General features: G+C 36.4%; 2 protein-coding genes across 5 annotated transcripts in view; one reads left to right on the top strand and one right to left on the bottom strand.

The window, feature by feature from the left end:
• LOC135217350 (head-specific guanylate cyclase-like) overlaps positions 1–15,779 on the top strand; it is a 999,777-nt gene that overhangs the window by 122,465 nt on the left and 861,533 nt on the right. The gene's annotated exons all lie outside the window — the stretch shown is intronic.
• The window catches only part of LOC135217599 (guanylate cyclase soluble subunit beta-1-like), a 409,846-nt gene continuing 398,060 nt past the window's right edge, over positions 3,994–15,779 (bottom strand). Inside the window, 7 exon segments of the mRNA XM_064253564.1 lie at positions 3,994–5,414; positions 5,612–5,769; positions 5,934–5,989; positions 5,992–6,070; positions 10,404–10,540; positions 11,653–11,753; positions 15,274–15,346. Of these exon segments, the coding sequence (XP_064109634.1) occupies positions 5,270–5,414; positions 5,612–5,769; positions 5,934–5,989; positions 5,992–6,070; positions 10,404–10,540; positions 11,653–11,753; positions 15,274–15,346 (749 nt within the window). The 3' untranslated portion in view covers positions 3,994–5,269.

The following is a 15,779-nucleotide window of genomic DNA, read 5'->3' as shown; positions in this document are numbered from 1 at the left end:
TTTTTTAGTTTTCTGTCGAGTTTCCTTTTCAGGGCATCTGTAGTCCTACGTAGTTTTTCGTAAATTTCCCGTCGCAGCGAGTCCTTCCAATCAGCCGGGATGGAATGATTGAAAGAGATCCTTGTTCTTTCCAGTTCCTTGAATTTTTCCTTCTCTTCTTGCTTGGCGGCTGCTATGTGCTGTTTCAACATCATGGCACTAAATTCATTGAATGGGTGATTGTCATACCTTCTTAGACGGCGTGGCAGCAAGGATTTAGAGCACTTGTTCAGAAAGTGCACTTCTTCAAGAACTTAAGACGAATTCTGGTTGAATGTGCAGCCACAAGAGACTTGGAGAAGGTAGTGACGACACATCTCAAAAGAGGAAACAGGATAGCGAAAGTAAACGTGGCCCTCATTATGTATAACTGAATCACGAAAGTTAGGAACGTGATAAATCCATAAATAAAGATATATGCCATGAAGAAAAAATAAACGAATGAGGATCTGCAAGATTTTTCGACGTTAAACGTCCTTTACTGAAGCAGAGACTGACATAGATACGGGAAAAGACAATACAAGAAGATTCGTATAACTGACAGATAGGGATTATAAAGAGATTAGTACCTAGAATCCGACACACCTGGAAGATGAGAATCTGCTTTAATACAACTTACTTTTCATTGTAATTTCAATGTTAGTCGTGGCCTTTTTCATTTTGACCCTTGTATCTGTAACATGTTTAAGAATGACCTCAAAGATATAATTACTGACTTAACTAAAAATCAGTTGCCTTAGAGTTATTATTTTAGTTGTAATGTATGTCTGTCATGTATTGTGAATATGGTTTTGTTTACCAAGTTCTGAATAGCTGTCACCTATAATCCTTTAATTGTCTGGACCTTGTATCTGAGATGATTGTCTTAAACCTTTAATTGCACCCATTGTTTATGCTTGTTTGGGAAGGATTTTCATCTTCCAGGTGTGTCGGATTCTAGGTACTAATCTCTTTATAATCCCTATCTGTCAGTTATACGAATCTTCTTGTATTGTCTTTTCCCGTATCTATGTCAGTCTCTGCTTCAGTAAAGGACGTTTAACGTCGAAAGATCTTGCAGATCCTCATTTGTTTATTTTTCCTTCGTGGCATATATCTTTTTATTTTATGGATTTATCACGTTCCTAACTTTCGTGATTCAGTTATACATACACATTATATATATATATATATATATATATCTATATTATATATTATTATTATATATAATAATATATATATTATAAATATTTAATAATATTTTATATATATATTATATATATATATATATATTATTATATATTATTATATTATACTATATATATATATTATATATAATATATATATATATTAATAGATATATATATATATATATATATATATATATATAATATTGTAAAAAACATATTTATATATATCATATATATATATATATATGGATAATTTTATATATATATATATATATATTATATATATATAATACCCTGATCAAGATCATATATATAAAACGTGATGCTATGTATAAATAAAGGTTTTTTTGCCCCGAAAGAAAAAATTAAAAAGCGAGATAGCCGAGTACTTTCGGTCCTATTCGGACCCTTTACTCGGCTATCATGCTTTTTATTTTTTCCTTCGTGGCAAAAAACCTTTATATATTATATATATATATATATATATATATATATATATATATATATATATATATATATATATATATATATATATATATATAATCCAATGGGCGTTTATCAAGGAATGCTTTAGGAGCTGAAGACTGTTTCAAAGATTCCTGGAGTCGTGAAGACGTCTTCAGGAATAAGTTTATTTACAGTGGGCGTTTCTCTAGAATTCTTGAACGCTGTTAACTTAATTGGGCTCCCCTCACGTGCGCTGAACTTGAAGAAAGGTGCAGTTGTTATGCTTTCGCGTTCGTTCATTTGATTCACTTCATTATCAGCTTTCTGGGAACTTTCAGCAAGGGAAAATTGGCGACCATACTGTAATTGTCAACATCGTTTTTAAAAGAGGTCGTACAGATATGGGTAGGGATATAAGTAGATATGTACTATATGGGTATAGGGGTGGGGTATGGTCAGTATTGTCTCTTTAGTATATCTATTATGATATCCTATTGGTCTGTATTTAGACGATCCTTCCTTGGAGTTGTTAGACGTTCCCTCCAAAATGTGTAATTTCAATTTAGTCTACCTCCTATTATCCAAAGAAAATGAAATGGGCTCTTTGTTAGTAGAAAACAGTCTTGAATGGGTAACTCTATCATTCATCATTTTTTCGTTTTCATTACCTGAATTTGATGTATCTGAAGTCTTATCGCAAGGACCTTTTTCTCATGTTTTTCAGCGTGTGGGTCAAGTAAAAATTATAATGTATAAGGCAGCAAACACATAAAAAAACTGTGATGTTTCCATTGTATAAAGAACATTCGTTTTTGCACGCTCTTGATTCTCGATTTTTGATTTGCTTAATTCGTAGATTTATTTGTGACTCTAACACTGCAAATGTCACGTATTTATTGTAAGACATTTTTTAGTTAAATATACTAATATATGAATTTTACTTTAATTGGTAATTGACTTCAGTTTTATTAGGTCTATTGCGTCTTTAATGTAGAGCTAGAATCATATTGCCACTGGTTAGTGGAGAATCTTCTGATGTGCGTCAAAAGTTATAAAATGTTATTGATGTTGTACTGTCATGTTCAGATATGAAGCCACACGATTCTTTTTAGTTGTCCAAATTCTCAGCTTCAGTATACCATTGACAAGTAGTTTTAAACCGCCTTTTCTCTCTCTCTCTCTCTCTCTCTCTCTCTCTCTCTCTCTCTCTCTCTCTCTCTCTCTCTCCAACGTCATACATGTCGATAAGTTTGCGAAGTTACAACTAACACTAATTTTCCTATGGGTATATGAAAATGAACTCGTTTAGGCATTGGTATAATTCATAATCAATGTGACATTTTTTTTACATTGTTTAGCTCAAAGCACGGTGTGGTAAGTGCTAAAGCGCTTTACTTGCAACTCGAGTGGTTCGTAACTTCCTCTACAACAACGTATAACAGTAGACCAGATAGTATATTTTTTACCTATATATTTTTGGTAACTATATCCATTAACGTCCATAGTTTGCCTATTGAAATTTTAAGGAATAGGTATTCGATGGAAGGTCAAATTCAGCGACTGAAATTTTCACAAATCGATAATATTGATTCTATGAAACTTTGAAGTTTGTCTGAAACTCACTCAAAGATGTACTGCAAAAAAAAAAAAAGAGCAAAGGTTGTAAAAATTTCGATGAGTATTAGAAATCGGGTCTCAAAGAATATGAATCGGAAAGTGAAAAAGGCAGTTTGTGATTTAATGCTTTTTTGTGAAATGTAAAAACCAGTGAGGTTTCCATTTTCATGAATGATTTCTTAACGTTTCGTTATTAGATCCTGGCTTAGACTTGTAAGGTTCTAAAATAATAGAGGCACGAGATTGTATAAAGACGCTTGCCATAGTTGGCTGCTCGATATTCCAGGGCCTGTAGCTCAGTGCTGTTCTTCTACGGTTTTGCTTACATTACCGTGGGGACGGCAACTCGTTCCTCATTGCACTCATTCGTTTTCCATCATACCGTGGCGTGGTTGGTATGGTGTTTGCGTTCCACCTCGGTGGTCGCGGATTCGATTCTCGGCCATTCCATTGAGGAGTGAGAGATGTGTATTTCTGGGGCAGAAGTTCACTCTCGACGTGGTTCGGAAGTCACGTAAAGCCGTTGGTCCCGTTGCTGAATAACCACTGGTTCCATGCAACGTAAAACGCCATACAAAGAAACATCATACCGAAGTGATGTTCCCATTTTAATCATTAAATGAATTGTTGAATGCGTGGAGTATGCAAGTAGTTTAAGAACGTTTTGGTTATTGTAAATTATAGCTCAAATGGTTGTTCTTTGAAAGAGGAAACAAAAATGGCTATTTTTACATTGTTTATTGTCTTTGGTCACAATATGAGAATCCAAGTAAAGGAAAAAGTCTCGGAAAAAAAGGCAAGGAAACAAGTCACAGGAGTCTTTTCTAGATAGTGGCCCCCGAGGGTTTTCACCTGGTATGTATCCACCTTAGTAGCTCGTTTAGTCCAAGGCCGTTAGGGATTGTCGTAAAACATGAAAAAAAAGTGTAAATATCCTTAAGATAATGACCTTCGAGAAATACTAGTGCTGGATAACGACCCCGACAACCCTTGGGGGTCACTATCTAGGAGAGATCCAAAATGTTTTATGACTTTAATTGCCGCCATAAATTAAGGTGAATTTTTCTTGTGACTTATTTTTCCTAGCCAGAATTGTGACATTTTTTCTGATACTTTTTTCCCCCATCACTTCATTACCGGCCACCCAATAGAAAGTGAGAGCGGTTCTTCAAAGACGTTACGAAGGTTTTTTTTTTTTTTGTATTATTATTATTACATTCCCAGGCTCATAACACAGATGATGAGAAGTAAGAACACTTCCTTGGGAACTTTCATGACAACTAAAGCACAGCCTACATTTCTCACAACTAGAGCATCACGACATAGCACGAACAAAAACAGGAGCCATCTGGCACCCTTTGTTATAACCTCTGAGGCTTGAACACAAACGTTCCACATTTAGGTTTGGGGAATCTTCATGTATCATGTCATGTAGATTTGTTTACACTGCATTTATAAATGTCTGAACACACTTAACAGAATGAGAGTCTCTTTTAGCAATAAACACATCTAGTAGATTGTCTTGTCATCAGCTGTCAGGATGTGACGAGGATGAGGGAGACTGATCGTTATATACTGCACAGTGGGTTGTTTCTCTTGTCTTTATTAATGTAGAAATCCTTTCGCTTTCTGTTCATATATATGAGGCCTGCTATGCTGACGCTTTTCCTTCTGCAGTTATTGTAATATCCAGGATAGGTCTATGCTGATGCTGTTTATGAAAATGTCTAGTGATTGTGCTTTTTACATTCGACATTCTGCTGTCGTATAGAGGTAAACAGCGCAAATGTATTACATTGTCCCCGATAAGGTTTCCTTACATCAGTTCTCTGAGGTATTAAGGATAGATCAGACATTTAGTTCCTGAAGTACTCGGAAACCTACTGAGCATCGTAATGCGATATTACTTGTCTCTTTTTGTCAGTCGTCAAACTTGCTACATATGACCTTGGATGCATGTACTTTTCCTGCGTTTTTATCGAAAATATTGATGTATTTTAGTAAACGTTAGAATCCTCAACCGCTTCCATATTCCTGTTGAGGAACCAAACCTTCATTGGTTCATTGCGTCCCTTCATAGCTACGGGTCCTCGAAAAGTGAAGAAGAATTTCGCATCATAGTTGACAGGCAGCTGCAAAAATCTGGAAAAAGAACATTTGCCATTACAACGCTGAAACATTTCAAAGAACGTCTTTTTACTGGAAGTGTAATTCTAGCACAGGCAACCCTTAACTGCCTTGTCCTCAGGGTTCAGGCAGCAATGAACATCATCATAAAAGTCTAAAGGACATTTCAACAGTATTTGTAGTTTCCAAAAAGGGTCTGCAATTCTGGTTACCTGTAAGCATCCTCAGAGACATTGATGCGGCCGATTTCTCCCGTAGTTTCCGTTCTTGAAGTTATGTTAACGGTGTTACCAAAGAGACAATACCGTGGCATCCGCTGACCTATGACCCCCGTCACTACTTCTCCCGAGTGGATGCCAATCGTTATACGCTGTCAGGGGCAAGGGGAAAATCTAATAAAGTTTCCTAATATTGCGTCAGTGTTGAGCAAATAATATTGATCTGTGATATGAGGTATGATAAAAATGTTTCATTCCGTTGGCCTGAATGGCTAAGTAGCAGACAAGGAAAAAGAGAAGATTCGGAGATACCCACCACTCGTTCTCCATCGACGATGACTCCCTCGGCCTTGTCCATCATGTCGAGAGCTAATTAGCAATACAGCGAGCATGGTACTCGCAGTGGTCTGGCAATCCGCTCACCGCCATATACTTATCCCCTACAGTCTCGACCTTGTTTGGCAGAGAAAGACATATGTAAGCTACGTCTATAGCGCCAAATTAAATAGCACTACAACACGACACAGCAGCAAATGTACATATACAGAAAATTCATTGAGACAAAATTTTATGACAAAATGAAGGTAATACCTCCAGTATTACCTTCATTTTTTTCGTCATTATATGGCTGTGTTTCCTTTGTCCAAATTCAGTTAAAATAAAGTAAGTGCAAAAGACGGAATCTCCGTCACAAAAGGCAGTTTGAAGAAGCAGGATGCAAAAAGGACATGAAGATGAAATACTGTGTGATGCATAGAACTGATGAGTTTGCTCATTAACGAAAAAAATCCATTTGTCCATAAACGATATATGTAGTACCATTTTGTAAAGTCCTGGCGGCCAGGCCAGTCGCTGGGGGCTCTTTCGGCCATCAGCACTTGAGACAGCGAAAAGAGGCAGTTGTAGAGGTTGGATAGCAAGATCAAGAGATGAAGCGATCCAGAAAAATAAAGAGAGAGTGGAGTGTACCGAACCCGTTGCTGCTAAGACTTTGTCTACGACAAGGATATCCGCTTAACCTTCCATGACACGTAGAAGTTTAGCGATAAGTCTTATTTCTCTCGGAATGTTCATAGTAAGAAAATCCCACAGTTTCACAACTAAGTAATAGCTGGAGGTAATTGGGGTAAAGTAAAATGCTAAATCGTACTTTATACATTTTTTTTAAGAACGGCAGACATTTGCAAAATTTCATTTTTAGATGTATGCATTATCTGTGTAGGATGTATGTTGTCATTACGAAAAGTATACAGCTTGCGAGTACACAAGTGTACTAAGTACTTTTTAGCATTTTACTTTACCTCTATTCCCTCTTCGTTCCTCAATCTTCCTGTTCAACCACTCCTGCTATTACATAGTTGTGCAACTGTGGGATTTTCTCTTACTATCATATTCCGAAAGAAATAAGACTTATTGCTAAACTTCTACGTATTGTGGAAGGTTAAGTGGATATCCTTCTTGTCATAGCCAACGTCTTAGCAGCAACGAGTTTGATACACTACTCTCTTTTGCATGGAACATAAGAAGAATGGAAAACGTGCACAGAAGATATTGACGGGCTGTTGATGACTTATCTGGTGGCTAATATGAAAGAGTTTTCTGCACGTGGGGATTACCTACACTGGCAGTTAGGGCATGACTATAACTTCCTATTTACGATATACGATAAGGAGGGGGGCGGGGCGCAGTGGCCATGGCCTCTGCACTTTTAAAGTGGAGGGGCCAAAGTATGTTTGGGCCCAACCCCCCTTTCAGCACAGCCCCATGGAAATATTTCAAGATTGCTGCTGTCAATGATTGTTCGATTTTGTGAGCGCTTTCATATGTCAGCGAGTGTTATATCTTTAGTATATCGTAATTTCTGGTGGTATTTTGATGTTTTCGTTTTTTTGGTAGAGTAGTAGAAGTGTCACAGACGAAAACTATGTAGTCCAAAAACGTAATATTGGACTAGAAAGAGAAACACCAAGATATATTATGGTAGGCAAGCCTAGCATATCGGTGTCATTTCGAGAATTTTATTCGTTCCTCCGTCAGTGCGTGTGTCATATCGTCAGTACATGTATATAGTTATTTCTGGGTTTATTTTGATGTGGTATTGGTTTTGCTTGCTTATAAGAAGTGTCAGACAAAAACTATGCAATCCAAGAACATAATATTGGAATAGAAAAGAGAAAGACTAAGATAAATTTCGAGTGTCACCCAAGAAGTGTATGTGGAGCTACTATGAGATTATTATGTTATTATGATATTTATTGGTGTAGTTATTAAGTGTGTGTGTATTTTTGGGAGACAATTATCAGCATTATATTATAATTTTATGTGATATTATAATAGTTGTGGTTTAGTTTTTTTTATTGTGTGTGTGCGCGTGTGTGGCAGGGTGTCAGTAGAAACATTTTAGTGATTGACATGAAAGTTGACCGAGTGAGTACGAAGTATGCTGAGCGCCGAAGGTGCAAGGCATTTAGCTAGGGGGTCTGGAGCGAGCCCTGTATCCCCCAGTGGGATTTGAGGCAGGGCTCTGGAAGCCAATGCATTTTTAATTTTGTGTGTGTGTGTGTGTAAAGGCACAGTAGAGAAGAAAGCATCAAAGAGGAGGCTTGAATATGATTCAGATTATAATACTGGTGCCACTAAAAAAAAAAAAAAAAATTGAGATGTAAGCAGCTTAGATGTGTGTGTGTGTGAGAGAGAGAGAGAGAGAGAGAGAGAGAGAGAGAACGTTATAAGGAACCCCCTTTCTGTGTGTACACGTGTGTGTACACGTGTGTGTAAGGGAATGTCTTTTATATGGAGTCCCCTTTCTGTGTGTGTGTGTGTGTGTGTGTGAGTGCTTGTAACATGTATACTAAGTGTGTGGAGGGGCGCATTACATTGCGCTAATTGGGGGATTAAAACTTGGAACGTTTGAGCGCCGATATTTGTTACGATTGCGCGCGGAGCCGTTGGTGGAACTAGTGGTTAAACTCCTCGTTACACATGACATTAAGGTAACGAGCGTTAGCTAAAAGTTGTCTTCTTGTATACCTGACATATTTTAAGGTTAGTTTCAAACCACTCACCATCATGGAGTTCAGGTTAACGGACACAAACAAAGGAAAGAAGTCGCTGGTATACGTAATGCACCGGTGTGGAGAGGGACATTCTTGGATCTAGGGAAAGGGGCTTACCACTGGTAAATAAACAACCCTGAGGGATGAAGATTATGTCCTTATGATCCCCATTAGTAACGTAAATTTCCGCTTAAAGAAAAAAAAATAAATAGATAAATAATTTAAATAGATAAATAAGTAAATAAATAACCAATAGCTATTGGTCATTTATTTACTTATTCATATGTATTTGAATATTGGAATACTTTGAGTATATATGTTTGGTGGAAACTATCTTGCACGGTTGTCTCGGGCGACATGGAGGGTATAACATTTATTAAATGTAAGATATCACAATATCGCAATGACTTTTCACCAGATCTATCATAAGTCTCATGAACATTGCCCCCCCCCCCCCCCGCCCCCCCCCCCCCCCCACACACATTTATCTGGCTTCCTACGCCATTATATACATACATACATACATACATACATACATACACACACACACACACACACACACACACACATATATATATATATATATATATATATATATATATATATATATATATATATTATATTATATATGTGCGCCTGCTTGTGTTCATGTTTTGTAGTAAAAGTTACATTTTGCTATTTTATTGTATATTTTATGCTTTTTCCTAGGAATAAGTCTCTCTCTCTCATCTCTCTTCCATCTCTCCTCTCTCTCTCTCTCTCTCTCTCTCTCTCACGTTGTGTATGTAGCCAGCTCTCTCTCCCATTCATGATTTAATAACCTTTAACGCTGAAAGGCACATAGGACAAAACAATAGGTCGGGGTGGCAGAGGATGGATCTAGTTCCTAACCTTATGAAGTAAATACGACTCGACTGAATGGAAGACGAGACGGCAGGTGGTTGTCTATTGTGCAGTAGTTCAATGGATACATTCAGAGGGTGGAATCACAGTTCCCAGAGGAGGCTTCGTTGCTTCACTGATCAACTAAAGTCAAGATATATAACAGTGGTAAGACCAGTGTTAATGTATGGAGCAGAAACATGGATTGTAACGAGAAAAAATGAAGTAAAGCTTGAGCGAACAGAGATGAGAATGCTGAGGTGGATTATGGGAATATCGCTGCTTTAGAGATTGGAAAATGAGGGAATAAGAAGGGCAGGCTTAGTAAAGAATACAGAGGTGATAAGAGAGTCACGATTGAGATGGTATGGGCATTTGTTGAGGATGGATGACGAGGAGGGAGTGAAGAGGTCTTGGGAGGAGCCTGTTAGAGGAAGATCAAGAGGGAGACAGAGATGAGGTGGCTAGATAAAGGAAGGGAAGATATGGAGAGCAAGAGGTTTGGTGGAGGGTGATGCCTTTGATAGAATGCAGTGGAGGGGGCGCATCAGGCAACAACTGGTGGGAAAGAAGAAGAGGAAGAAGAATTTAGTGAAGATGTAGGGACACATTCGTATAATTCTACGCGTTTTGTCTGACGGGTCATGGGACTTAGTTCATCGAATCCTTTTTCAGTCGAATTATCTTAGTATTACCGCAGAATCAAAGGTTTTGATCGAGAGTTCAGGTAATTCGATTTAGGCCTCATTGTTTCAAAAAATCGTGTCCTAGATTGAATACAAAAGCGATTGCCAGCAAATGTTATTTTAAAGTTAAAGATTTCATATTAGGAGAGTCACCTCACTTACCTTGTAAACATATGGGTTCTTTACTTCATCTGTCAGGACGTCGAAAGCTGTATATAGATCATTAAGCATTTTTACTATCTTGGACGCTCCTTCCATATCAGTATGACGAGCACAGTATGCTGAAAATCCTACAATTCCTGGAAAAACAGAGCACAATATGCTGAAATTCTACAATTTCTGTAAAGAAAAACAGTCATGAATATTTGGGTAATGAATTAATGAAACCATATTCATAAAGGATTGTAAAATGGTAATGTTTGCTTATAAGTAAGCAGTCGGGTGCAGAATACAGATTTATAAAGTGCTTTTTAATTTTTTCATTTTTAGATCAAATGAATTGGAAACGGGTAACCTTTTTAGTTTCTGTCACATTTAACTTTAAAACGAATCGCCTGCAAACATCAGGTATTATACTAGGTCTACTAAGTATTTTATTGGACATGACCCAACAAGTTCAACCCCTAAGACTACCTGTAGGTGGGGCTTCTCACCTTGCTGTGACTTTAGGCCATCAGTAGCATGGGTAAATTTGGGTATCGAAAAGGAAAGTGTGAGATGTAAGATTAGTGAAGAATATGATCGAGATAAGCTCTTAAACCGCATATGTATGTATGTATATAATAGGTGTATATATATATATATATAGATATATATATATATATATATATATATATATATATATATAGGTATATATAATATATATAATATATATATATAGGATATATTATAGTATCCTATAAAGGTATAAGCAGAAGGAAAAATAAACAACGGAGTTTCTGCAAGAACTTTCGACTCAACGTCCTTTACTCAGCAGACAAACTGACTTACTTTCTAAGAAGAAATTTCTCTGCTGAGTAAAGGACGTTGAGTCGAAAGATCTTGCAGAAACTCTGTTGTTTATTTTACCTGCGTGGGCTTATACCTTTATTATATATATATATATATATATGTATATATATTATATATATATATATAAAAGGTGATATATATATATATATATATATATATTATATATATATATATATACATATACATATATATAGTATGTGTGTGCATGCATCCATGTATGCGTGTATGTGTATGTTGTAATCATACAAATGTATATTAGTTTCTTTGGCATGAGTTAAATTTGCTCACATGCATGGTGTTGGATGTTTCGGTAATGGTGGTTTTCACGTGAAATATTAAAGATTTGTGCATGTGACAGTGGGGCAAACAGCGATGAAAGGACCTAATTAGAATCTTTTACCTGAAAAGAGCAACGTTACCACCTCATATCTCCTGGGAGGAACAGCTCTTTTATGACGAAGTTCGTTGGCGATGCTGATGGGTAAGACCGAATATAGTAATCTGCAAGAACACAAAGAAGACATTTACCAATACAGAATTAATCCATGAAGATACCTTTAGTTAACGTCAGAATTTTCTCCAAACTGTTTCTTGGATTTGGATTTATATAAATGAAATGATCAATCCTGTACAGTCTTTAGTTTCTGTAAAAGAAAACTATTAAGATGGCTGTTTGTCTGTCCGGCCTCAGATCTTAAAAACTACCGAGACCAGAGGGCTGCAAATTGGTACGTTGATCATCCACCCTCTAGTCATCAAACATACTAAATTGCAGCCCTCTAGCCTCAGTGATATTCAACTTATTCAATTTAAGGTTCAGTTTTACATGGTCGTGCGTCTGGCACCGCTATGGGTGCCGGTAACAGAGGCCACCAACTGACCGTGGCTGAAAGTTGAGTGGTGTGGGCCATCGCTAACAGAAAACTACTATGAGATTCAGGGCCTCTGTAACACGGTTTTTTCGCAATAACTTTTTATCTATGCATTTCATAAATATAACGCTTATTCAGAATACACATTATATCTACACAAATTTTGACTGTATTCTGCATTATGTAGGTTGAGTAAATTTGGTACTTATAATGTAAAAGTGACTATTTTCGAAAATTCGAGAAAAGGTTCCGAACGCACTCGTTACGTAACTTATGACAGCATTTCTTCCCTTTTTCTCGATGGCTGATTGGCTATACGTAACGAAGGCTAGACCTCTGGCAACAATGACATAAAAATTTAAATACAAGAAAAGCAGTACACCTTTATGAACTCTGAAACCTCTCCACTGATAATTGTCATAATGAACAAACCAACAAAATATGTTAATAAATACAAAACCACTCCCAAAATAAGTGTCCTAAGAAATTGCAGTCTACTTTACATGTCACAATCAGATTGACAAGACGTAGGGAATAGTTGGTAATTTTCAAAAACATAGTAGACCAGCTTGATTTGATAACTGCTATATCCAATGTCAAGCAATTTTTATTTATTGGCTATCTACATATTTACTGAAAAAAAAATAGCCGGTACCGTATTTTGGCTTTAAACCTTCACCAATAATTATCGTCAGAATGATAACTACATGAGGCTCCACCCACTTTGGCCTCGTTATAATTCAGGATAACACTGAAGGCTATCATGGATCATGGGCATTGTTGGATTAGAAAATTCAACTTCTGGCTATAAAAACTCATTTTTCGAGTAGTTGTAAGAAGTGCTAAATGATCCTCAAGATCCCCCCAACAGTGGCCTAAACGTTTACTGCTATTACTACTGTTGCGGCGGCACTACTGCTACAGTAGTATTACTATGCTAGCACAGATACCCCACCCACTTCTATGTATCGTTCCGCCATTCATAATCTTTATATCCAACACGGTTGTATGCCCTAAAGAAGAAGAAAAAAATTATATCGGATGATCCGTTGGTCTGCTGGAGATTTTAGCACATATAAGCTTGTATTCTTTGGATAAATATCTTATTTTAACAAAAATAGTTATATAAAGACTGTTTACATACAATCTCTCTCTTTCCCTCTCGCTTGGTGGCATAGTGAATAGTTAATGAAAATGTTCAAAATCCTGAATGACATTACAAGTATTATAATCACGTTACGCTAAATACAAATCAGACCATAAACATTGGATTTAAACTAGAAACTGAATAATTACCTATTCAGGCTACAGTAAGTATGGCCATGGGCTTTTTATTGACTGTATAAAGTTGTAAGTTGTAAGACAAATGCAGTTTTGCAACCACGGGGACAATTCCAAATCCTGTTAGCCATTCTTGACTGCTATGGGTTTCAGAGCCAATGGAAAAAGGTGAATGAGTTTCTGTCTGGTGGATGGGCGGGGCAACATTTCGTAAACCGGTGTGGTTACCTTGCTTACGTAATGAATGTTTTTCGACTCTTGGCTCGTTATCATTGGCCATGGCGTTGGCTAGATAATTTTTACTCTATAAAAATCATAACTATCGGATTTAGGTTATTGATAATGGTGACAAAATTTGTGTGAGGTTGTACAAGATACATATGTCAACTTTCAGCTACATCCGATGCTTTGATAAGGAGCAAAGTCCAAAAAACCATGTTACATAGGCCCTGAATCTCATAGTAGTGCATTTTTTACTTGTTCTCAATAATGAGCACAATGTAAAAATATTACACAAATAAACGTCTTGGTTTCGATACAGTGCTCAAAATCACGCACAAAAACTTTGTTACACACAAATCGCGTGCTAGATTAGAAAAGGGTTGATTCTAGGGGTGAATATTCTTGGCAGCATTTAAGTGCCTGTCACTTACAGAGAGAGTCATGTTAAGGTGAGTTTACACTAGGCTTCACTCCATGGTGCACACGTAAGACTCGTCACCAACTCCTCCCAAATTCTTGTTATCCCCGCCTACTGGACTGCTCATCAAGAGTCACGCCACACCACTAACACACCCTAATAAGCAGTCCAGTGGGCGGGGCTAACAAGAATTTGGGAGGAGTTGCTTAACGTATGTACCGTGGGGTGAAGCCTAGTGTAAACTCGCCTTTAAGTAGTAGAACATAATTCGATAACCAGGGAGTTCATCCACTACACCAGGTAGCTTACAACTTCATTGTAATAGGTGTGCCTTTACTGCATAACTCTCTTGAATTCTATTAAGCATTAGCACCTATCTTGAATTCTATTGAGCAGTAACACCTATCAAAATGGAAAAGGACAATGGTACATATATATATATATATATATATATATATTATAGTATATATATATATATATATATATATATATATAGATGCATGCCTGTACATACACATGTATGTACATACTATATTTCTTTAATCCTGTTATCTTTACACGCGGTAGCACTAGGTTGTGATACCCTAACGGTTTCAAGCCACTTCTGTTTATTATTAAACAATGTTAAAATAAATAAAACCATAACGAGTTCAAGCGTCAAGTAGCCATCTGCTCTGTCTAATTCTGGATGTAAATCCTGTGTCTTATTGGCAAGACCACAATGCTAAGACAATTCGTCCTTTCAGAGGAATGGAAGGGCTCTTGCTTAAAATCTATGGACTTATTAGTTTCTTGACATGTAGGTACCTTGTACAACATAAGATAGATACCGATGTTTAACAGAATTAATTAGAGGTATATAATAAAGAATTTGCAGGGAAATATATTTCAATCGATCTGTGCAAATGTGTTTTTCTTGGTAGGCTGGTTACTACTTAAGAGTCGTCTTAAACCTAAGAAATTCTAATATATCATTGAATGTTTAAAAGGGAAAATTATCAAAGTTGAAAATGTGAAGAAGTTGAAGCTAGGCAAAACGAGGATTTCAACAGTGTTGTCAAAATGTTTATATATATATATATATATATATATATATATATATATATATATTATATATATATATATAATATATATAATATATTATACTACTGGAGTCAAGAGAATCCGCATGGAATGAAAGCTATGGTATACAGGATATAGGCACCCGGCGGCTGGTCTTTTCACTTACTTATCGGTTTTCTGTCGTTCACTTTCCAGCTCCCTGTAAGTGTGTTGGAGCTTATCCGTTAGAATCTCTGCCCCTGGAAATTGATAATTGACATGGACAGTCACAACTCTACTATATGGGCAAAGGACCTTGTTTTAACATATACTATATATATATATATATATATATATAGGTAATATATATTTAGCTATATATATATATAAATATATATATATATATATAATATATATATATATATATATATAATAGGTATAAGCCACGAGGAAAAATAAACACAGGAAGTTTCCTGCAATGATCTTTCGACTCCACGTCTTTTACTCAGCTGAGTAAAGGATGTTTGAGTCGAAAGATCTTGCAGAAACTCCATTGTTTATTTTTCCCTCCCTCGTGGCTTATACCTTTATTTATAGGATTTATCACTTTCCAAACTTTCGTGATTCATTTATATGGAAACAAATATGCGGTTAAAAGTGTTTGCAAACAGTTTGGAAACTTTGTTTGCAGGA

The sequence above is a fragment of the Macrobrachium nipponense genome, chromosome 7 (genome assembly GCF_015104395.2).
Source record: "Macrobrachium nipponense isolate FS-2020 chromosome 7, ASM1510439v2, whole genome shotgun sequence".
In the NCBI taxonomy this organism is placed as follows: domain Eukaryota; kingdom Metazoa; phylum Arthropoda; class Malacostraca; order Decapoda; family Palaemonidae; genus Macrobrachium; species Macrobrachium nipponense.
The sequence above is the reverse complement of the archived record's forward strand: the minus strand, read 5'-3'. Positions and strand labels throughout refer to the sequence as shown.